This window comes from Xiphias gladius, chromosome 11, assembly GCF_016859285.1.
Source record: "Xiphias gladius isolate SHS-SW01 ecotype Sanya breed wild chromosome 11, ASM1685928v1, whole genome shotgun sequence".
In the NCBI taxonomy this organism is placed as follows: Eukaryota; Metazoa; Chordata; class Actinopteri; order Istiophoriformes; family Xiphiidae; genus Xiphias; species Xiphias gladius.
The window spans coordinates 7,932,551-7,955,911 of NC_053410.1; the positions used below are offsets into that span (position 1 = coordinate 7,932,551).

General features: G+C 39.2%; 1 protein-coding gene across 2 annotated transcripts in view; it reads left to right on the forward strand.

Annotated features, from left to right (window-relative positions):
• The first annotated feature begins 924 nt into the window (after nt 1-924).
• The window catches only part of srbd1 (S1 RNA binding domain 1), a 55,814-nt gene continuing 33,377 nt past the window's right edge, over nt 925-23,361 (forward strand). The window contains exons 1-14 of one of the 2 annotated variants that reach the window (XM_040139765.1): nt 925-1,024; nt 1,981-2,045; nt 2,417-2,819; nt 3,163-3,402; nt 4,311-4,477; nt 5,015-5,132; nt 5,304-5,442; nt 5,901-5,997; nt 6,169-6,355; nt 12,039-12,142; nt 13,397-13,504; nt 13,793-13,950; nt 15,411-15,501; nt 15,653-15,760. In XM_040139765.1, coding sequence (XP_039995699.1) covers nt 1,981-2,045; nt 2,417-2,819; nt 3,163-3,402; nt 4,311-4,477; nt 5,015-5,132; nt 5,304-5,442; nt 5,901-5,997; nt 6,169-6,355; nt 12,039-12,142; nt 13,397-13,504; nt 13,793-13,950; nt 15,411-15,501; nt 15,653-15,760 — 1,985 coding nt within the window. In that variant the 5' untranslated portion in view covers nt 925-1,024. Of the gene's footprint in view, nt 1,025-1,070; nt 1,245-1,980; nt 2,046-2,416; nt 2,820-3,162; nt 3,403-4,310; nt 4,478-5,014; nt 5,133-5,303; nt 5,443-5,900; nt 5,998-6,168; nt 6,356-12,038; nt 12,143-13,396; nt 13,505-13,792; nt 13,951-15,410; nt 15,502-15,652; nt 15,761-23,361 lie in introns of those variants that run through there. The other variant, XM_040139764.1, reaches the window with a different exon arrangement.

The following is a 23,361-nucleotide window of genomic DNA, read 5'->3' on the forward strand; positions in this document are numbered from 1 at the left end:
CAGATTGGAGAAGAAATATATTCATCAGTGATTTAGATGTTGTCATTATGAAATAAGGATTATCATTGTAGGGAACAATATTCCACCAATCCAAATTTTCCTGTCGCCTACTTTTGGTGACTTGATTTGCAAAAAAGCATGGAGCATATCAGACAAAACTAGAATGGCACTCAGTAGTATAATATATACTGTAAAGCACGTTCTGGAAAATATTTAAACTGAATATTAATTATTTCACTGATTTTTGTGGGCTAAGCAAGGGAACAGTCTTTCACTTATCTTTTCATTGTGTGTATGCCAATATACTTATAAATAATGAGCAAAATTTTGTTTCTCAGAAACCTGGTCAAATTGTCATGCTGTATGGTACTAATATTTTAATGTTTTTTGAGATTCAATTCAGTGGAAAAGAACATTATTTTTTTATTCAGTTATTTCTAATCTTTGGCAAATTTCATATGCATAAAATGAAATGATCAGATAGAGAACGCAACTTTAATCTCTCTCTCGGTATGATATTTATTATACAAAATAAAAAATCCGCAGAGATCCATATAATTTTTGAAAACTACAACATTACTGAGTAAATTATTTAATTATACACATGTATTTTTTTTGATTATGTAATTATTTTATTCTTCCTATACATTAATTTACTTCTGTTAAATGTAAATATCTTACTGCATGTTTATTTTTACAGTAAATTTTTCTGTATAATGTTATAATTACTCCTTCCTGCACTTTTTCCCCTCTTTGCTCCTATATATTTGTAGCCTATATGTTATGTAAATTGTACATGATTGCTTTCAATACAGTAAAAAAATAAATAAATAAATAAAATAAAATAAAATAAAATAAAATAAAATAAAATAAAATAAATAAATAAATGAGGTGGTGCTTGCCCTTTAAGATTTTGGACCTTGTCATTGGTCGAGCCCATATTGTTGCAGGAAGCGGGGTTTCACGCGCTACAATTTCCAGCGGAACACCAACACATATTTTGAGGATTTCCAGCGGTGTTAAGGTACAACTGGTTAGTTGGTTACGCCTCATACCGTGCTAGAAGTCAGTGACATAAATGAATATGCCGTGTTGTATCGCCATGTAGTCAGCTAACTTTGCTAGCGTCAGCATGAAGCGGCAAATTTGAAATAACAGCTAACCGAACCGTATGATAGCTAGCAAACATTTGCATGTTAATGTCTGCTTTAGCAAATTCAGTGTTGCCGATGAAGTTAACACAGGTAAAATGTTCCCGCTCTCTGTTTAATCCTAATTTGTTGGGTAACGACATATAAATAACGCTAGCTTAACTGTGGGTACAGCTACACTTGCTCGGGTTTACGCTAACGTTAAGTCGCTGCCCACAAACATTTTCAGTGGGGGAAGAAGTACTCAGATCTTTTACTTAAGTAAATGTAGTAATAACACATTATAGAAATACTTTGTTACAAGTAAGTCCAGCATTAAAAATTTTATTTCAGTAAAAGCTCAAACGCAAAAGTACTCGTTATGCAGAATGGCCCATTTCAAGGTAATGTATATTATATTATTGGATTATAGTTATTAACACAATAATGTATAAGTATCACTTTATTGTTGCAGCTTGTAAAGGTGGGGCTAATTGTAACTAATTTATATACTGCCCAGTATCTTAATGTGTAGTAATACATCCTAATTTCTATGTTGATTATATTTTGGCATAATAATCTGAATTTGCAGAGTAATAAGTAACTAAAGCTGTCAAATAAATTTAGTTGAATAAAAAGTTTATTATTTCCGCCAGAGTTGGGGTTGGTGTAAAAGTATAAAGCAGCATAAAATGGAAACACTCAAGTAAAATGGAGGTACCTCAAAATTGTACATAAGGACAGTACGTGAATAAATTTTCTTTACATTCTACCACAGTTATCTTAATTATGTGATTTTAATGGTACAGCTTAGATGTAACACTAAATAACTAAACACACTCTCTAACAGATGATGCGAAGACCCCGAGCAACAACTGGCAAAGTTGTAAAGTACAGAGATATGGACTCCGACCTGTAAGTGACTTTTGTTCATTCATTCATGGTAGTAATTTTTTTTGCAATGACAATCTATTTTCTACAACAACAGCATATTTGTGTTCTGGGTCATGGGGGCAGATTGGGGTGTATCTTCACTGTTAGGAATGATGTTAACAGTTCACCAGATTGCCAGTTCATCTAAGGTCTAAAAGAGACACAAACATATGCATATTCACATTTTAGACTATGCAAATAAGATTCTCTGATCCATTAGAGACCCTAGCCTGTGTTAAGAATGATGGAGGAGACCAGGCAAACCTGGGGAAAACATTTAGCAGAAAGAGCCAAATCCTATTCTTGTATTATAGTTAGCAGATTTTCCACTTTGTTTGATACTCTACCATCAGGTCCTTTTCCCAGACAATGAGTAGTGATGAGGACATTGAGGAATGGAGGCCACCAGAGCCAAAGGCGAAAGCCCCCTTCAAGGCTGCCAGTGCCCCTGCAGAAGGGGAGAAGAAAGCAGCTGCCAAGAGAACTGCTAAACCTAAGGAGCCAAAAGCACCCAAAGAACCTAAAGCTCCCAAAGTGCCTAAAGTTCCTAAGCCAAGGGCACCACGCAAAGCTGCAGCAGGACGAAAAACACAGGCCCCTTCAGTTCGGAAGGATTCTGGTGCATCTGTGTTGGCTGGAATGAAGAGGGGAAAAAATGTTGATGAAAAAAAGGATGAAAAAAGAGAAAAACAAACAGATTTTCCAGAGGGAGAGAGGGCTGAAGAAAGTGGGCCAAGTATCAGAATGAAGGAGGAGGTAAGACTGAGGCCCATTTCAGTAAGAGTATATCTGCATACACACACACACACACACACACATACACTAGTATGCCTGAAAGAAGATGAAAGAGAGCTGGTGCACTAGTACATAACACTGGTTCATGAATGAATTTAGAATATCTGTGTGTTAGTGAACTCTGCACATCAAAATTGGTGCCAGTAAAATATTTTATTGAATGAATTCAGCAAAACTCTCTTTAGTGTAAGGCTGATGTTACCTTCTAACAAAGTACATATCCCGTCACTAATTTTTCTAGTTTTTTCAATCCTTTTTAAATTTTTTCTGTTATCACTTCTTTTTCCTTTTTTATTTTCTGCAGAGGGTGTCATTTATCGTCTCAGAAGCCCATGAGGCAGACAGATGGGCAGATGAAGGGTCATCACTAGCTGGACTTATAGCAAAGAAAGAGGAAGTAGAGGAGGAGGATTTCACGTTTGATGAGCCCTGTCTAAAGAAACAGAAGACCAGTAGTGCGTGCCTGGGACGACCAATTGCTTTACCATCATCAGAAGCACAAGCCCTGAGGAATGAGCTCAATATGAACTGGGACTTGACTGAGGTATTGTTGGGTTTGTTGGTGTGTTTTATGTGTATGAAAGTGTTTGTCTGTATTTTTTCCAGTGGTGGAAGCAGTGCAGCATACGGCAGTGCCTATCCCTCACTGACTTATTGGCAGACACACAATGCTGAAATGTGTGGACGTTTCGAAAGGTGACCCAATGGGGCATTCATGAAGCTGCCACCACCAAATAGCAACAATTAAGTGTTTTTACATTCACATTTTTACTTCTGTTTGCAAAAGTTACTAAGCTAACTTAAGAGCTCACTAGGACCCTTTTGCCAACATGACAACTAACCACCAAGAAATAATGCTGATAAGCTTTTCATGGGGACATTATCCCTTTTACAAAATTATAAATACTTTGAAAAGTTGGGTTCTAACATGCAAAGGATGGGAGTGGATGAGAAAATCAACAGACAGCTTCACAGGTTGCCTGTACATGTTGGTCTCTCTTCATTACTATAGACACCCCTGCTTCAAGCAGCTATCCAGTCAGGGAGTTGGGCACCCATAGGGAGAATATGTGTATTGGTGGTTACTTATAGCTGAACAAAACTAATAAAGAAGAGTAAAATGATCCCTCCAACAGTGAAGGGGTTGGAGAAAATAAATTTTCATCACACACTTAGATCATCCATTATGATGCAGTACATTGTAGTGCTATTACCAGAGACTCAAAGAGAAAATGAGTAGCTGTTTCTCATGCGCAGTTCAATGTCTAAATTCTCTCTATACTGTATATGCGCCCAAAGATACTGGCTGTAAGAGAATAACAGTGGGCAAACGGTTTTTGTCTATTGAATAGTTAATAATTGGTGGCTATATGGGCAGTGTCTCACTGCTTACTTACTGCCTGCTTGCTATTTGTTTATATAGATGTACTCCTTTAATGTCTTTCCCCTCAGCTGTTGTCCACCCTGACATGTGTGGATCGTTGGGTGTGTGTAAATATCACTGCACTGCTTCGTGAAGAGAATACGGTGCCGTTCATGGTACGCTACCGCAAAGAGATGATTAACCACATGGACGCTGATGCCGTCCGAGACGTCCAGCTGGTATATGAGGAGTTATGGTAGGAAACATGAAACGCCTTAAATTAAACCAAAAAAAGAAAAAAGAAACTAATACACCTTATCACCCAGTCATCATTTCGCCAGCACACATTTAATGCATGAAGATTCACATTTTGATACAGAGTTTCATATATACAGCTGCAGTCATCAAATGCTTTCTCACATGAGCTGAGCAGGACTGGATTAATTTCCAGAAAGCATATTTGACATTAGCCACTAGATGGTGCTAGTGGTCAAGATTTGAGGCCTTAAACAGTATTAATTCTGTGTTTGATTGTTTTACATTGTTTTACACTTTATCGTGTGTGTGTGTGTGTGTGTGTGTGTGTGTGTGTGTGTGTGTGTGTGTGTGTGTGTGTGTGTGTGTGTGTGTGTGTGTGTGTGTGTGTGTGTGGGTGTGGGTGTGGGTGTGTGTGGTCTGGTGTGTGTGTGTGTGTGTGTCTCTGTCTATCTGTTTTTGTTATGATTTTGCACAGTATATAATCAGTTTTTCTTTTTGTTTGTGTATATTTGTGTATGTGTGTGTGTTGCTACAGCACTCTGGCTAAGAAGACCCAGTCTGTTATTCAGACCCTGAAGAAGGATGGTGTTTTGACAATTGAGTTGGAAAAAAACCTGAGGAGCTGCCGATCAGCTGATGAACTGGATCATGTGGTCAGAATCACATTTTTATGCAAAAGTAATACCTATCATTTGAGTGTGATGTGGACATCTTTCTTGGTTGCAATGTTATTTAATCACACTTTCATCTACACCTGAATGAGTCACTTTACACCTCTCCTTTATTCAGTCATCTCAGTCCAGTGCTTCTGTCTTTGTCTGTAGTATTCTCCCTATAAAAAAGGCAGCAAGCTGACAAAGGCTCGCAGAGCCAAAGCACTTGGCCTTGAGGTGGCTGTCTCTGCACTGATGGACACCCCACACACACTGGATTTAAGGGCATGGGTAAAACCTGATACTCAAGGTGAGACATAACACATACACTCAAAATGAGGACTTTTGGAGACATTAAATGGAATGTGGCACTGAAAGTTAACATTATTCTTGGACAAAAACTTTCTTGTGTTAGACTCATGAAGAGAAGATTTTTTTACTTGATAGATCATGTTTGGAGACATTACTGATACTAGCTATTTGTTATGGAGAGAATTTGGGCAGTTTAGGATATCACTTGAATTAGGACACATTCCTAATGGTCACTTATTTGGTTTTCAGCTTTAATTCAAACAGTTTAGATTTACAGATTTAGACACACATATTCATGTACAAACATACACAATCACTTTTAAACAGTTAAAAATTGAACAACACCCAGACAAAATTATTTTTGCTATTACAGATTTATTGAGCTCATTAAGGTCCTCATTAGGTCCAGAGGAGTACTGTTCTGAAGTACAGTTTGCATGTCTGTTTCTCTGACAGGTCTTTCATCGGTGGAAGAGGTGGCTACAGGTGTGGAGCACATCTTGGCTGATATGATAGCGAAAGACCCTGAAACACTCACCTACGTGAAAACATTGTGAGAACGTATCCACATGCACACAATTTTTCAAAGTTTTTATGATGTACAGTGAAGCACTGTGCATATCTTTTATCGGTTCTCCTGTCTGCTTTAGTGTTTCATTCTTACTGGGAATGAAGTATCTCTTGCTCAATACCTTCCCTCTGTGTGTTTCTCTTGCTGTCTCAGGTGTGAGAACAGTTTTGTGACCATCCAGTCCTCTGTGTCTAAGTCGGCGCTAAAGGAGAAGGAGCAGGAGAAGACTGTCCAAAGCCACAAAAAACCAGGGGCCCAGCAAAACAAAAGCAAGGACATTGACAAGTTCCACCTTTACTTTGACTTCACCTGCAATGTCCAACGCATCCAGCCGCATCAGGTAGTCACAGTCAACATCTGTCTCATGGCACATTAATCCATCCATCCATTGATCCTTACCTTTTGTTATAAAGCTGTCAAGCTCTTAAAGTCCCAATATGGGCCTGATTTTTATGGAGAGTTTTTGGATGATTCGATAGAGCTATTACCATAAGTTTCAACAAATATAGTGCCAAAGGAAAGATACATTTCAGACTTGAATCATACTCACAAGCCATACATTTCTTAGAGAAAAAAACACCCTATACAAGTGACATTTTACACATTATTATGTTTAAGTCCAAGCCATTCCATCCAATGCATGAACACAGACATTCACACCCAAACATTTAATCTGCTTGAGGAGTTTTTTTTTGTTGGTGTTTTCTGTCTGTTGCTTTGTAGGGTTTACCGCACTTGCACACCAACCAGCTGAAAATGAAAGAGTTGGAAATGAAAAGCAATAACGGATAACAATTATAACAACTCATTACTTCTTAATAGTGTATTTTGACTAATAATCTCTGTTCACTCTTATATATACCTGTATCTTGTTTTGACTTGTCTGATACTCACACACGCGCGCGCGAATAAATGCACACCATCTGTTTGTGTTTGTGCTATTTCTGTCTGCTTCATGCGTGCCGCTTTTGAATGCTAGCGATGTCAGTCGCAGTTAGCCTTGTCTGTGCCTCCACATTTACCCCTCCTGTGCCCTGCTCTACCTCCTCTGCTCCCCCTCTGTCCCTCTAGTGACTGGTGGGTTACTCAGAGTTGGTCCAGGGCTTCATGTGTCACCATAGCTTCCATCACCCGCTGCCTCTCTGCCACACCACACTCTCTGGCAGCCCCGCTCTGCCCTACAGTCATACAGCCACATACACATACATGCATGCACACACACTTGCTCACACACAAGCACACCCTGCAAGTCCCCTCATTCTCTCCTCTTAACATATGTGACATGTCCCCTGCCGACATGCCATTGGATTAGGAAGCTTTGATTGACAGGCACTCTCCTGTAGTGACAGCTACTGCTGCTGGGCCCACAGGCGGATGGAAGGATGGGGAGAGGGAGTGGGGGCGGTAAAGGGAGGGAGAGAATGAACAGATGAGTGATGTTGAGGTGCGTCCGTCACTTATCTCTCTTGCGCCACTCTGATCTGCCTCCCTCCCTCCCTCCGTCCCTCTTTTTCTGACTAAACCTCAGCCCTCCGATCCACTCCACACCTCCCCTTTTTTCCCCTCTCCTCTCCTATGTATGCGAGGCCTTTAATTCGATGACTCGCCTTTGTCACGGAGTGTTAATCCACAGGCTGCTGTGACCCTGCTAGCTGTCGGATTCCGGCTAAAATGAACCTTTTCTAGCCATCAAGTTAGCGGGAAGGGGGAGCAGGTGGGAGATGTGTTTTGACAGGAGGCATGTGTGGGAGCACACACTTGCCTGGTTGTTAAAGGAACATGACGGGGCATTATATGAAGGGAGCGATAAATGTTAGAGTTTTTCCAGTGAACATGCAAGTTCACCTGTAGATTTTTAATGCTAAGACATACAAAGAAAAATATGTTTTTTTAAAGCCAGTGGTAAGACTAAGGAAGGATGAAACAGAAACATTCAGCGGAAATATGTAATATGTGTCTGTAACTAACGTTGATTTACATTATTTTTTTTGGTTAATTGATTAATTGTTTGGTCTATAAAATGCTCAAGGTGATATTAAAAAATCACTTGTTGCGTTTGACCAACTGTCCAAAACCCAAAGATGTTTATTTTATAATCACATAAGACAAAGAAAAGCTGCAATTTCTCACAATTTAGAAGCTGGAACCGGAGACTGCATGGTATTTCTCCTTGAAAAATGACCTAAGCGATTAATAGATGATCAGAATAGTTGAAGTGACTAATCAGTTTGGCACTTAAAAACTATTTTTATGCAATGTAGTAAGTCCCCCGATACATGCCTTTATAAAATTATTTAAAGTTTTATAAATTCATTTAAAGTTAGTGTATATGAAGCTCTGGTATTCAGTATGTCTTAAAGCATAAGCCATTTGACATGTCTAGTTGCGATGCTTAGCTCTGATTTAATTCTGTCAGATTTGATTTGAGGCCTTCTTCGGAGAGTACGCATTTACCTTATAGCTATTAGCAGCCCGTATGTGCTTGAGTATGCCAGGGCAGATTTGTTGAGTGTGCAGTGGGCTACTTTTAATGCAATCTGCCTTGTGATCAAATGGTAGTTTAGCGCTGCAGACTAGGGCTCCCCTGCAGTGGAGCGTTTTTAAATGAACTGTTGCATCAATTAAACACTCATTTTTGACGGACAGGTGGGGGGAAAAAAAAAAGTTTTTTTTTGCACTGTCACTCACACAAATACTCGAATACTATTTTTTTGTGTGTGCGTGTGTGTGCGCGTGTGTGCGCGCGTGTGTGCGTGTGTGTTTGTGTGTTGCCCTTAATGCTTTAGAGGTCCTCGTAGGACGTGATAATTTGGTGGTACTTCTTGTGGTATGCTGGTGCTAAACATAATTAATTTATCAGTATTGTAAAAAATGGTACAATATCCAGAGAGGTTACAACAACATAGAGTAATTATACGTCTTGTTAACAATGACGTCTTTTCCATTTCAACAAACTCTTTTAATCAGTACTTTCTTATCTGTTTAATCCCCTTTTTCCTTCTTTTTGGCACTGTTAGTAATATTCAATATTTACAACGGAGATAAGGAAATGAATTACGAAACATTTGGCAAAGACAAATTATTATGTTATTATTATTTAACTGTGAAGTACACCAAGTGCTAATTGAATTGCTTTTCCTCTCTCCTTCTTCATTCTGATCTGAAGTTGGTTGTTCCATTAACATTCATCAGACTCTGTGCTGTGGTTTTTTTTTTTTTTTTGGAAAGAGTAAGAGTGTAAAAGGGACAGAAGGAGTACAGCGTTCTCCCTGAGCATCCAGTGTGTTTATGTAAAGAATGTGTCTATCACGCTGGACCATGATCGCTTGCAAATTCAAGCTTACATTCCATTTGCTTTACCAGTTATAATTTCATTGTCTGTCAAGAACATTTTATGCTCAGTGTAGCTTTTTTTTGTTTTGTTTAATCCTCTTGCACACGTACAGCTAAGCCTTACGTTTTAGGATGAAGCGGTCTGCTGACTACCTTGTTCAGCTGTTTTTATACGACTACATTTACTAGTCTTATACAGTGTGTCAGCCTGGCCCAAAAAGTGTGCAAGTCTGCTGTGAATCTGTGTGTGTGTGTGTGTGTCGGTATGTGTGTATCTGTTTGTTTATCCCTGATATGTGGGATGGATAGATGTGTTGATGACAGTATTCCTCTAAAGAAAGGGTGAGAGAGACAGGGAGACAGAGAGAGAGAGGACGGTCGTTGGCTGACTGCCCTCCCTTGGGGGCTGGTGGAAGCATGAAGGGGGCATCCAGGAAAGACAGTCTGTCTGGTCTTGTCAGGGTTTGGCCAGCACTTGGCTACCTGTCACTCCTGGCCCATCTAACACGCAAACACACACTTCTCACTCTGTCTCACATCACCCTTCCTTTCAGATCACTCTCTGTCTCGCACCAGTGACCCAACCAAGGCAGAAACTGAGAGACGCACAGATAGACACTAGGTTATTTATCATCAGCATGGATAGTGGCCAGCTACCAAAGAAAACAGAGCAAGGACACAGATCGTAAAACTGTGGGAAACAGCTAAATTTTCACCACAGTTAGGGCTTGGCACCCAGGCAAAGAAAATATTTATTTTATTTTTTCGGCAGTTATATTACAGGATGCACAGCAAAGACTTGAGTTAGGTTTAATGGATATGCAGCAGTGCTTATCTGTATTGCCTTAAAATGTAAGTTTATCACGAAGGCAACAAATGGAAGGATGGCAAATGTTCAAAATCTGGTACACTGAACCTGCATAAAGACTTTTTCAGAAGTACAGAGAATTTCAATTGCGTGTTATCCAGTCATCGTGGTATTGTGTATAGACGGTCACATTTTTCTGTGTGGCTTCTATTATCTTTACTTAAGGTTTTGTGACCAGCAATAGATCATTTTTAGCTCTGAGCCTTTTAACTAGTGCACTTTTTCTTGATTTTCTGAAACCACTAAACATTGGTTTATATATCATTTATTTTTAGTTTATCACACTCATATTGAAGTTTTAAATACTTGTTCATCCCCACATTCAACAAGAAGAGAGCATGCTAAGTAAAGTGTAGGAATCACCCTTCAATGCATGACAATCCTGTAAAGACTGCATGTCATTTGTTATGACACAAAAGGATCTTCAAATGATCAGATGTCAAACCCTGAGAAAACAGATTTAGAAAAGCAGTTTTGTATTTACCACTTTAATTTCATTCTTGGACTTTTCCAGCTGTTTAGAGAGTCCAGAAAGAGGTGTTGTTGTTCCTTCCTTGAACAGCATGTTAAACTTCAGTGCTTTGATGAAGATTGTTTCAGAAACCTCATCACAGTCAGTTTGCCAGCCCGGGGCAGAAACATGCCAAAAGAAGAGAAATTTAACTTTCATCATAATTCAAGCAAGCTCGCTGCATTAATTCTTGTCTCTGCCATGCCATTAGCTGTGTTTTTTTTATTTTTTTATTTCTGTGTGTGTGAGTTGCACATGGGCGCAGCACATTCGAGGGTGCTGCTGAGTGGTAATGGTTGTGGCACTGTGCGTGTCTTTGTGTGTCTGTGTGTGTCTGTGTGTGTCTTTGTGTGTCTGTGTGTGTGCGTGCGTGCGGGTGGGGGTAGGCCTTGCGGTCTCAGCGCTGATGGTGGCGTAGTGGTGGCATTTGTCAGCTTGCTTCTTCCGCTTGGGCTCCAGATTGACGTTTTGTTTCTTGGCCCTGTTCTGTGGTGGGCTAAAGGTTCCCCACTGAAAAGGTCAGACACTTACTACTGTTTGCTTAACAGCATGTAACAGTTCCTCTGAGGGGAGACCAGCACACAACACAGCAGGCCCGGCCACAGGATACATCCCTAGGCTCATCACTTTTACATGTGTTTGTGGAGAGTTAAAAGATTTTGTTTTTGTGCTTGTGAGTAGAGGTTTGGGAGCATGTTTTTTTAATATATGTATAGGCCATGTATACAATAAAACCCTGTCTAACCTCTAAGTACTATGTGTACAAATGATGATTTTTATTAAAAATATTTGCACCATGCCCAATTTTAATTTAATTCTAAGGTGCTGCTAAATGGAAACAACTAAATATTCTGAACAGGAGGATGATCACATTTAGATTTTTATGCTTGTAGTCAGATAAACGACCGAGAGCTTTGTTGTTGTTTAAATTCAACTGATATTTGAACAAAACAACAAAATATTTTGCTGTAAAGAAATACAATCTATCTATGTTTTTCAACTGTTGAAGAAAAGTGTTGAAACTACAAATATTACCCTAGATGCAAAGAATATAGAAATCACATAATTAATAAGTAGCACACACACAATGACAGAGTATTCTAATGTATGGATTTAGACTGTTGCTTTTCTAAATATTTATACTATACCAAGTTTGTGAGTGGAGACTGTGAGTTTTTGGGAGAGTTTTTCCTCCTCGTGTGTTCATGTGCACCTGTGTGCACTATTTATACATTTTATTGCAAGACATTAACAAGGGAAAATGTGTGTATATGTGTGCTTACTTTCATGCATGCATGTGTACGTGTACAGACCCTGGCTATTAACCGAGGGGAGAGTCTGAAGATTTTGACAGTGAAGGTGAACATTCCTGACAGGGTGAAGAGTGACTTCACTAGGTGGTGCATCAACAACAGGTCAGAAAAACAATAATACACAAATACCCTTACAAACACTGACAAGTGTGGCAGACACAAAGTCATACACACACACACACACACAGTGCACATGTGTGTCTTCATCTACTGGTTTAAGTTTGGAGGGTTGTGATAACCAGATTCATATTATATTACAATAATGGAGTCATTTTGTTTCATTTATGAAAGTACTACATGTTATACATACAAATCTATGAGAGATCATTGACTTGGTCCATGGCTACTCCCAAGTGGATGAGGTTGAGCACATGCGCAGCAAAACAACTGCAGATTCATCTTTGAAAATGTTCAGATGGGAAGATATTTGGTATTAAAGGACTTACAGTGAATTGGCACTTGACTGGTACTGAAATACTGAACATTAAATTGCTTTTCAACATTGCAATTATATGAAGGCTTCTCACTTTTATACAATCCATCCATCTGTCAAGGTTCACTCTTGTTCTTTCTTCAGAGGAGACTTTACCTTGAGAAATAATTGAGTTGAATGAAAAAGAAAGCAGAAACTCAAAGAATTTGTAATGGATTTACACATTTATACTGATCAGCTACAACATTAAAATCAGTTACTGGTTTTAATGTTGAGGTGTGTGTGTGTGTGTGTGTGTGTGTGTGTGTGTGTGTGTGTGTGTGTGTGTGTGTGTGTGTGTGTGTGTGTGTGTGTGTTTCTCATTAAAGTACAGCTTAAAGAAGCGTGGCTTAAAAAAGAAAAAAAAAAGAGTTTTCTGTGTAGAACTCTTACATCAGTTTTTACTAGTGCACCACTTATTTTAATCACACTTGAATATCCTTTTGAATTTTAAATCAGAGAAAAATCCAATGACATATGTTTTACATTTATAAAGCAGAATATAAAAAATGTGTGAAAGTGAAGCAGCACTTTGCTGACATATGTCCTCAGTCAACTTATCTTGCATAAATAAAGATTAAAGAAATAAAATTGCCCTATATATTTAATCATGAGGCTGTGTTATTTGTTTGGAAGGAATGGTCTGTTCATGTAACACCAAATGTGGTACAGAACGCTTCAGCTTGCTGAAAATATAATAAAACCAAAGAAACCAAAGTTTTTTATTTGTGTTGGGTGGAATGTTTGGTATATTTTCTCCTGAGAGGGAGAGCGTCAGTTTACAGACTAGGGGAAGTCACATCTACTTTTCTAGATTGTATTTATAAGTGGAAATTATCCATAGACAAAAAAACAACAACCCTTTTTCTTATATTTTAATGCAGGTGGAGGCCAAAGACGTTTGCAAGAGAAGAGCTTCATGCAGTCATCAGGAATGCAGTAGAAGACTCTTATAAAAGGCTTATTCTTCCTTTCCTCACTAGGAGTTACAGGTATTTTAAGTGTGTTTGTGTGTTTGCTTTACCAACCTTTGATAACCACTTATTCATTTACATTGTATCCTTATTCCTTATCCCTTTTCCCCGATCTCTCCCCTGTTTCTTTCCTTCTCGTTTTTGGCTGTAAATCATTTTCCACTTTCATTCTTTATTTCTTTTTACCCACACAATACAACTAACACCTACATATTTCTCTCCGCCCACTGCTCTCCTTAATGACTCTTTTGGTCATATTCCCTCCTTTCCCCGTCTTTTTATCTCTCTTGCATTCTCTCTCTTCAGGACTAAGCTGTTGATTGCAGCAGAGAAGGAATCAATTGCCATGTTTGTGCGTAACCTCCGCCAGCGCCTGTTGGTATGTCCAGTCAGGGGCTGTGTCGTCATGGGGGTGGATCCTGGCTATAGACATGGCTGTAAGCTGGCAATCCTCTCCCCCACTAGTAAGTAAACTCATAGTGTACTGGACTCAGGTGTATACGATCAGTATTCACTTGAATAGGCACATATATAGTGTATCACTCACCTACTTTTGCATCCAGAATAGTTTGAACTGTAATGCTCATAAGCATACTCATCAGCAAGGTCACATCTTATGTACTACACTCTTTTTGAGAGCTCCACACATCGTAGTGCATAAAATCTTGGGAGCGCAGCTGTGTCTGAAAGGCTGCAGCGTGAGGATGGATGGACGTGACCCATTAAGGTTGACAGCAAACACAGATTTATTCTGTGTTCATCTAAAAGGATTAATATAGTATAGCTCGTAGACTTCAAATATGACACACTAACTCGAAGTAAAGCTCTACTTATGCATACATACTTGGAACATTGTGTAGGTTTGTCGGGTCTGAAGGATACATCAGAACATGGATATTGTCATAGATTTTCTTCGAATTAGTGTTGACTTCTATTCATACATTGTTATATTTTGATACATTCACTAAGAATTAACACTAATTGCAATGTTTTTAAGAGTAGAACCGTTGTATTTCACCAACAGTATTTTTCCTGTAATTGAAATCACATATTCAAGGATTACCTACTCTGTCATGCTATGCAAACTATGGTGCCCCTGCAAATTCATGGCTAATGGGCTATACTTTTTTCTCTTTCTTATCCGTCTGTCTCTCTCTCTAATCTCATGTAAAACCCACGCGCATGCTTTATTCACTGCTATTTATGAATCAAACCTAGTACAGATATACTGAAGAGTCAGACATCTCTGCATTATGTTACTTGGATCATTTGATTGAGTGTAGTGAAGCCAAATATATTGTCTGAGAGGAGGCCATGTAAACAGGCACCACTACACTCGTTATTACCACCAAGGCATGTGTGCATGTGCACGTCAGAGACCAGATGCCAGTTGGCATGACCTTGGTGTGTGGATTATGTGTGTTCATGTGTGTTTTTTGTGTGTCTACTGTACTGTACTGTATGTCTCAGCATGTCTCACAGTGGGTGTGGCTTCACACTGTGAATAGTTAGGTCCCACCCTCTGGGTGACTGATTGTGTGGCCACAAGTCACACTGACACACTTACAACAGACAGATACCAGCATACATGCCGTCTCAGGCCAAGCCTAGTATGGTCACAGGTTTGGTGGTACCTAGCTCACATGACTTCCTGTCAGAGCTGTCACTTCGGGTCTGTGTTCCTCCTCTGAGGAAGCTGGGAACTGGCAGGGGCTGGACTTCCTGTGGAGGCTTAGACAGTGCAGATGCTGAGTTCATAAATGATTGAATTTATTTAGAGCATTACAGCCACATTAGACAGCACACAGTAGTGAGGCATTAGCTGATAGTATATAGTTTACTCTGTTGAGCCCCCTCTTGTCATCACAATACTTTGTCATCAACACTGTATTTTCTTTCTCTTTCTTTATCTCTCTGCTCTCAGGTCAAATTCTCCATACTGATGTTGTGTACCTGCATAATTCAGGCCAGCAAAAAGAAGCAGACAAGGTGCGCCACCTTATGATCAAATACAGGTACTGCTGCTTTGGTCTGATTCAGTTAAGTTCACAGAACATAGTATTATAAGCAGGAAAAGTCAGTTGTGAAACTAACCTAATTTTAAACCTTTGTGGTTGCTTTCTTATTCCTTATTTTCTTTCTCCTCTTCCCCCTTGTCCATACTAGCTGTACCAGGGTTGTCATTGGCAACGGGACAGCATGTCGTGAGACAGAGTCCTTCTTTGCTGACCTAATCTCCAGGCGCTTCTTTCACCCCCTGGACGTGTCCTACTGGTAAGGTCTTTCACCTAGTGCAATCCACGCCAGGGCCCACTTACCTCTGACCCTGAGTAGAGAAAAAGATATAGAATATGGATAGATGAACCATACTGTCCACAGGGCTGACTTTCATGGCATAGTCTGATATTTATTGGGTCCACATGATTCACAAATAATGTATTATGTGTCGATATTAATTAATATTCCACAGTACATTTTGTATATTAAATTAAAATGGGTTTCATTTTTTCAGTTGTTTGGAAAAAAACTCCTCAAACACAATACAAGACTTTTAAATATTCAAAACCTTTTAGAATAAATGTTCACTGAAATACTCTCGAGCGCTATTTGCAAAGATTTAATACCAAGGTTCAATCTGCCATAATCAAAGACCGGGAGAGAGTGGGATGAAGGGGGGTGTCAGTCAGATCAGGAACGATGATGATGATAAATAAGAAATGGTCTCATTATAAAAATGGAGAAAGTTGAGTGTGTGGAAAGGAAAAGGTGTGTGAACAAAGGGGTTAAGGAATGTGAAAAGGTAAAGAACAGAGGAGGAAAACGTGTGCGAGAGAGAGAGCGGGACACAGATGGAGAGAGAGACAAATTGGAATGTGTCCCTCAAGCGAATCTTGTCTATTAAAGCCATCTGGACTGTGTTTCACTTCGGTCCAATTAAAGAGACGTTTTGCGGTGCACGTTGTGTCTGTGAGCAGGCCAGTCCACACTTCAGAATACAACAGCACAGGACCTTGATCCAAGCATAATAACCACCGGCCTCTCCTTGCTCCGTCTCTTTCTCTCTCTGCTGAGTTCCATGTGTGTTTGTTGACTTGAGGTTAGCATTGGGACCACAGCCTAGAATGATTCTGAGCTTTGCTTGAATTTGTGTGTGTATGAAAGTTTTCTCAGTATCTTTGAGTTCATGCACACTTGCACTCTTCAGAGGTCATACCTTTGGTTTAATAGCCCGTGTTTTTTCTCTAAAGTTCCATTTTCTGTCTATTTGCGAGAAGAGAAACGGTCAAAGTGAGGGGTTTATTAAGTTAACTTCCACTTGATTATTTTCATGAAAGATATTTTTTCTTTTGAGCAGGCTTGAGCACCTCCAGAGCAGCAAAATTTCACATCTTGATATAAGTCTCTCTTGTTCATTCTTTTGCTGCAGCTATTGACATTCATGGTTTTCACAACACTTAAGAATGTTGGACTTCTATTTGATGTGGTGCTGGCCGAATGTCCTCTATCACCTAACGATTAACTATATTTTTGCAACACGTAACACATGTATAAATGGTCTTTGACTTACCAGGGTTTGTGGAAGAAAGGTTTTTGCAAGTGCATGAACTTTGGAAAAGCAGAGAGATGTTATTTTGACATTATCCAGATGATATCGCTCTGGAGTCATCTGGTCTTATGCCTCACTTTGGTTTCTTTGGACTGTGGCTGATGTAGGCTCAGAAACATAGATGTTGAAGCTGACTTTGTGTGTGTCTGTATAAAAATGCTTTTCTCTGTCCTCCCTCTCTCTCTATCATCTGCCTCATTCTTCGTATTTCTGTCTGCACTCCCCTTCCCTGTTCCCTCTTTCTTCCCTCACCATTGTCTTTGTTTCCATCATCTTTCCCATTCATACATTTCTTTCATAAAAGTGCAATCAATAAAATGTTGAATGAATTAGAATTGTCCAAATGCTAGTCTACTCCCACTCTTCCCTCTACGATGGGGTCCCCTACATATGTCTTTGAAATATAAGACTCTGGGGTATGGGCCTACATTTCACATCAGTATCAGACACGCTATAGGATATATGTGATACCTGGGTGGGGTTAACCTCAAATTGCCCAACACAAATGAAATTTCAGCTCCACTGTAAGGCCATCAAAGTATGTTACACAAATCACATCCTGTTAATAATCAATTAATTTATCTCTTAAAAATCATTTTAATGTGATTTTACAGTGATACTGAATGTTTCAACAAATATTGGAGATTATCTTTAATGACTAGTGTCCTTTCTTTAGTCTGTGGCAGAAAGAAATTTAATTTGGCAATTAGAAAGCAAATGCCCATATTGATGATCAGTAACTGATTAATTGTTCAAAGCTTATAAAATATACAACAATTGACAGAGATTTTTTGCAGGGCAAACTTATTAAGTAAATTAGGTATGTGAAGTAAAAAACGCAAGTAAATAGTTTTGAATCAGTAGTTAAATAGAACAAAATTATGCAGTCTTTGTGCTCTGCCTTTTGTTATTCCGGATGATGTTATCATAAGATTAAAAAGATTTTAATGTTTCTTTGCACAAATTTGCTTTTCTGTTTGACACTCATAATATAAACCTAACCCTGTGAAATTACAGGCAAGCACTTCCCCTGTCAACTTGTCATATTTTTACTTTACTTTCATATTGTATGGAAAATGCATTTATGCATGGTGGAGTTATCCTACCTGAACCACTACTTGTTGGTTAATATATTCTTGATTGCTCAAATTTGTTACAATGATTAATTGATCATGAATTTAATGATTAACATAGATAATAACAATTAATTCATACAGAGACATTCTCTTTTTCCTCACCCCTCCACATGTTTGTCAGACATTGTGTCAAGTTAACACCACCAGCTTTGAAGGTAGTACTGATTCTCTGCCTTGTTTAGGGACGTAGTTTGCTATGTGGCTAAATTAGTAATGTGTGTTTATTGTATTAATTTAAAGAAAAGATAGCCTTAGACTCTAATATGCCAATTTTAACCAAAATATCCCCTGGATGGATAATGATGGGAGGCCAGGGAAGATGACCGGCTTCAAGAAGTGACGGTTGTAACTAACTATGAGGGTCTTACTCCCCTGCTGACTGACCCACAACCGACCCTGACCTGCCATTTGGGAAACCTCATTATCACAGCAACAAGGATGATGGCAATGACGGAGAGTAGCTATGTAGCATCGGGAACAGCAAGGGGTCCCTGTGCTTGCTGTGAATGTCCCCAGTATAATTAATTGACCCAGTTTCTGGTACACGTTGCAACTTTGTTCGATTCTGTAAGTATAAGCATTTGTTCCTTGACCTTATACCGAAGTATCTTCAAACAGTTTTTGATCGACAAGTGTAGAAAGTCTTTCACGCATCCCGTGCATAGGAAGTTGATGCACTCATCAGCAGCACATACAGCAAACTTGTACTACACAGAAAAACTCTACCTGAGCCTATACTGTCTTGTCTGTTTCAGCGTATTTACAGAGTCACTGACTCCTCTTTCCATCTCCACCTTACCATCTGTGTTTCTTTAACTTCCCTTGTTTTTTCTGCTCTTTCCTTTTCATCCTCAGCTACTAAAAGCAGCTGTGCACTTGGAAGGATGTATTCTGGCTCAAAAGCAAACATCCACAAAAATATGTGTGTGTGTGTGTGTGTTTGTGCGTGCGCACGCGTGTGTGTGTGTGTGTGTGTGTGAAAGGGAGTGAGAGCAAGAGAGAGATCATATTTCGTCTTCATTGTGTTATTTGACCAGACTGAAGAGCAGTTTTGATTTTTAGAGTTTTTAACAATATTACGGTGTTAGGTGGGATCAGCCAGTAAAAATGCGAAATTACTAGTGTTGAAAGGGTTTTTTTTTTTTTTGGTTTTTTTTTAAATTCTGGCAGGAGTACTGTTAGAGGTATTATATGACTGTGGTTTGTATGACTCTGTACGTGTGTTTGTACCTGTACAAGTACATGTGCATTTATAGGTAATTAAGTGTCTCCTCTCCTCCCCTCTCCTTTCCTCCTTGACAGTGCAGTAGTTCATTAAAGACCTCAGCCTCATTTGCACCGTCTGCTTCCTGTCTCCCTGTGAGCCTTCATTGTGTTACCACCCCCACCCTTCTCCACCCTTTCTTCTCCACCCGCCTGTCTCTCTCTGTCCTTCTGCCTCAGTGCTCAGCTGGAATGACAGCCAGAAATGGCAGCCTGCGGGACATCCCTACTTGTATTTTGTGTGTGTGTGTGTGTGTGTGTGTGTGTGTGTGTGTGTGTGTGTGTGTGTGTGTGTGTGTGTGTGTGTGTGTGTGTGTGTGTGTGTGTGTGTGTGTGTGTGTGTGTGTGTGTGTGTGTGTGTGTGTGTGCGTGCATTTTTTTAGTGCCTTAGTCCTGTTTGAGTAGACTCATCGCACTCACTGAGTCACTTCTTCTATTTTTTGTAAGGAGTGTGGCCTTTTCTAAAGACAGCCAAACAAGGGCACAAGTTTGTGTATCTTTGTGTGCATGGGTATGAATGTGTATAAAGGCCATTCAGTTTAATGTCCAGTAAAATCATTTACCTAAATCTCTCTCCATGCCTGCATAAATGCAATAAAAGTTGCAGGAGGTGATCAGATTACTGGGATTACTTATTTATTTTTAAGGTAACAGAACAGTGACATTGTTATATATTAAATATGTATTTACAGCAGGGCTGCAACTAGCAAGTCATATGTTGTTCTGTTGTATTTTATGATAGGCCGTTAACTCCACAAAATGTGGGAAATAGTGAAATATGCCCACATCAACTTCTCAGGTCTCGTTTTGTCCTCACAAGTCCAAAACCCGATGTGCTATTCAACAACAGAAGTTTGAGCAAGCAAATATTTGGAATTAATGATTATTCAATTTTTAAAATTACTGACAATTTTCTGTTGATTGACTAATTGATTAATTCTTTCAGCACTAATTTACAGCTGATATCAAATACTGTATGTTGTTATTAACATTTCTATGACAAAATAAAATAAAAAAAAGTCCACTTACAGTAGGAACTTTATCTGGAGCTTTTAACTGCATATCACGGTCATCATCCATTTGTTGATAAAGACCACGGGATGCTGTTGAGAGCTTCCGAAAAAGTTACTAAATAGATCACGTGTTATGACTATTTTGTCATACGATTTCCAGGTTGATTTCTTTCTTTAGCCTCCCAACTAAATAACCATTCCTTAACTTGATTAAATGTAACCAAATTTCCAAATATCACCAAATATTTCACCAAATATTTCTTGAAAGCCAGGAGTTGGGATATAGTGTGTAGCATGATTGGTATAACAGTAGAGTTAGAAGCAGCTTTATTTAACGACATTCTATTGGTAATAAGATAGCATAGACTATCTTAGGGGTCAGCATGCTTATCAGTTCACTAAATGTTATCTCACAATAAAATGATTAACTCACTTTAGAGTGTTTGTCTTTAATAACAAGCATATGACCTCGTGAATATTTTGGCAGCAGCCGTGTCCTGGTTTCCACCATCACTGTGGATATACAAGGCCTTTTCAGTTAACGATCCACTGTGAAAATTGCCTAAGATGTGGGTGCTTGTCTTGGATACTAATATCAATCATTACATCACAAGTCCATGTTCACTCAGTATTTTCCCACAAATTTAGTAATTGTTGATTTTGTGTAACGTTAAGCATAATTGGTGAACTCCACTGTTGAGACTAATTAATTGTATCACCTGTGTCTCATAAATTCTTATTCTTTAAAATTACATAAAATCTTCTATATTATGTCTAATATTAGAGAAAAAAGTACAAGTACAGAAAAAAATACAAAAAAAAAAAGCGAATTCACATAGCATTGAATTATGAAGGTCACTGAGACAACAATACCATAAGAGAAACTAAGGCAAACAAAACATTTTACGAGGCACAAAAGTTTACTGCATATACAGTACAATGTAAGGACACCCATATTTCTCTCATTAGATGGGTGAGTCTAACCAGTGTAACCACAGCATAAAGTGTGTCAGCTTTTTATCTGCATCACATTCATTAGTCCATTTAACCTTTAGTTTCTTTGCTGAGTCAGTAAAAAAAATCACCAGATTCGCCAGGCCTGAACAATGCCTCTATGAATGACCACCGTCCTGCTGGACATTGTACAGTATGAGTTATTATTTAGCTGACAAGGTCTCTCTGTGCCTGGGAGGGCCCCACTGATTGAACATGAACTTATCTGGCATACAGCTGTGTCCCAATAATTTAAAGACCTCCTGCTGGACATCAGTTTGTGACATATTAGTTTTTAAAAAAAAAACCCCTCCAATCTCTGACTTAAGTAAATTGTTTTCTACGTTTTAGGTGGCTTAAACTTGTATGTATATGGTTAGGAGTATTAGCATTAGGTATGTGCAAATATACGTTTGTTCGATGGCCTGGTTATTGTCATTTACACCTGCTCATGGATAGCACACTGACTGTGTGTGTGTGTGTGTGTGTGTGTGTGTTCCTTTCTGGTTCTTGACAGGCCAGTGCAGCATGACCTTGTCTGTCATTGTGCTTTAGCACTGACTGGTAGAGCATGGAGGCTTGTCAAAACTCATAAGAGTGCTCAGCACCGGCCAGACGGATGTCTTGTGGGACTGTGTGTGCGTGCGTGCGTGTGTGTGTTTTTCAGTGCAGTGTTTTGCTCGGTGACGCACAGTGGTCTGTGTCACCCTCGTCAACTGGTGTGTCTGGATTTTTATGAGTGGAGCTGATTGGCAGGGAAGGCGAACAGAAACACACAGATACACACACACATCATTGTGAGTCCTGATCTATCTACACTAAAGATGTGACTCCTGAACTTTAGAGAAGATTTTTCCAAGTTGTGGCAGCACACAGAGATCAACCTGTCTTTGGCTCGACGACTAAGCAAACCTGCTCTTGTTTTCAGATGTTTACCTCTCCATCTCTTAAAGGGAAGGAGAAAACACTTTGTTTTCTAGTTTGAACAGGAGTTGAAGAGTTTAAAAGTTTTTCGGGAAACAGGTCACAGGCAAAACAGGCATAAAAAAGGGAATGTGATTGAAACCAGGGAGTGTTACTACCATCATGTTTTAATTTTGACTTTTTTTTTTCTTCTTCCTAACGCTATGCAGATGAGGCATGTGATTGTTTTAGGTTGTTCAACTAGACATGACCTCTGTTTGTTTTCACGGTGTTGTGATCAAACTATATTACATTTGAGTATTTTAATATGTGTGTCTTGGGCTTTGTGCATTAAGAATGACAAGTTGACACTGTATGGCTGTAGCAGCCTGATGTTAATGATATCAGAGGGCAAGAATATGTGGGGTAAGGTTAGGGAGATCTTTGGGCAATGGTGATGATACACACACACACACACACACACACACACACACACACACACACACACACACACACACACACACACACACACACACACACACACACACACACACACACACACACACACACACACACAGGGACCACACAGCTAAGGGCGACCAAAAATGACATCCAATTTCTTGACCACTTGCTCAGTCAATCCTGAAGGCAATGAGATGACCGACCCTGTTACTCTTTTTCATGAGCACACAAACACATCCTTGAGGGCCTCCAAGTCACCAGCATTCCTAATTTCCTTGAATGAATCCCTTGATGAATTACAATGTGTTGATATAAAATTAATTTAGTTTGAAATGAACTGCACATAATTACACAGTCTGTTTTATAAATTGCCGTGTCCTAAAGAAACTACTTTTGCCAAATGATGATTGTTGCTACAGTTAAACCTGCTGTGCTGTCAGTTTATTTAGGCTTGCTTCCTACACGTAGCTATGTCATTGCCTACTCTGTAGCTGATAA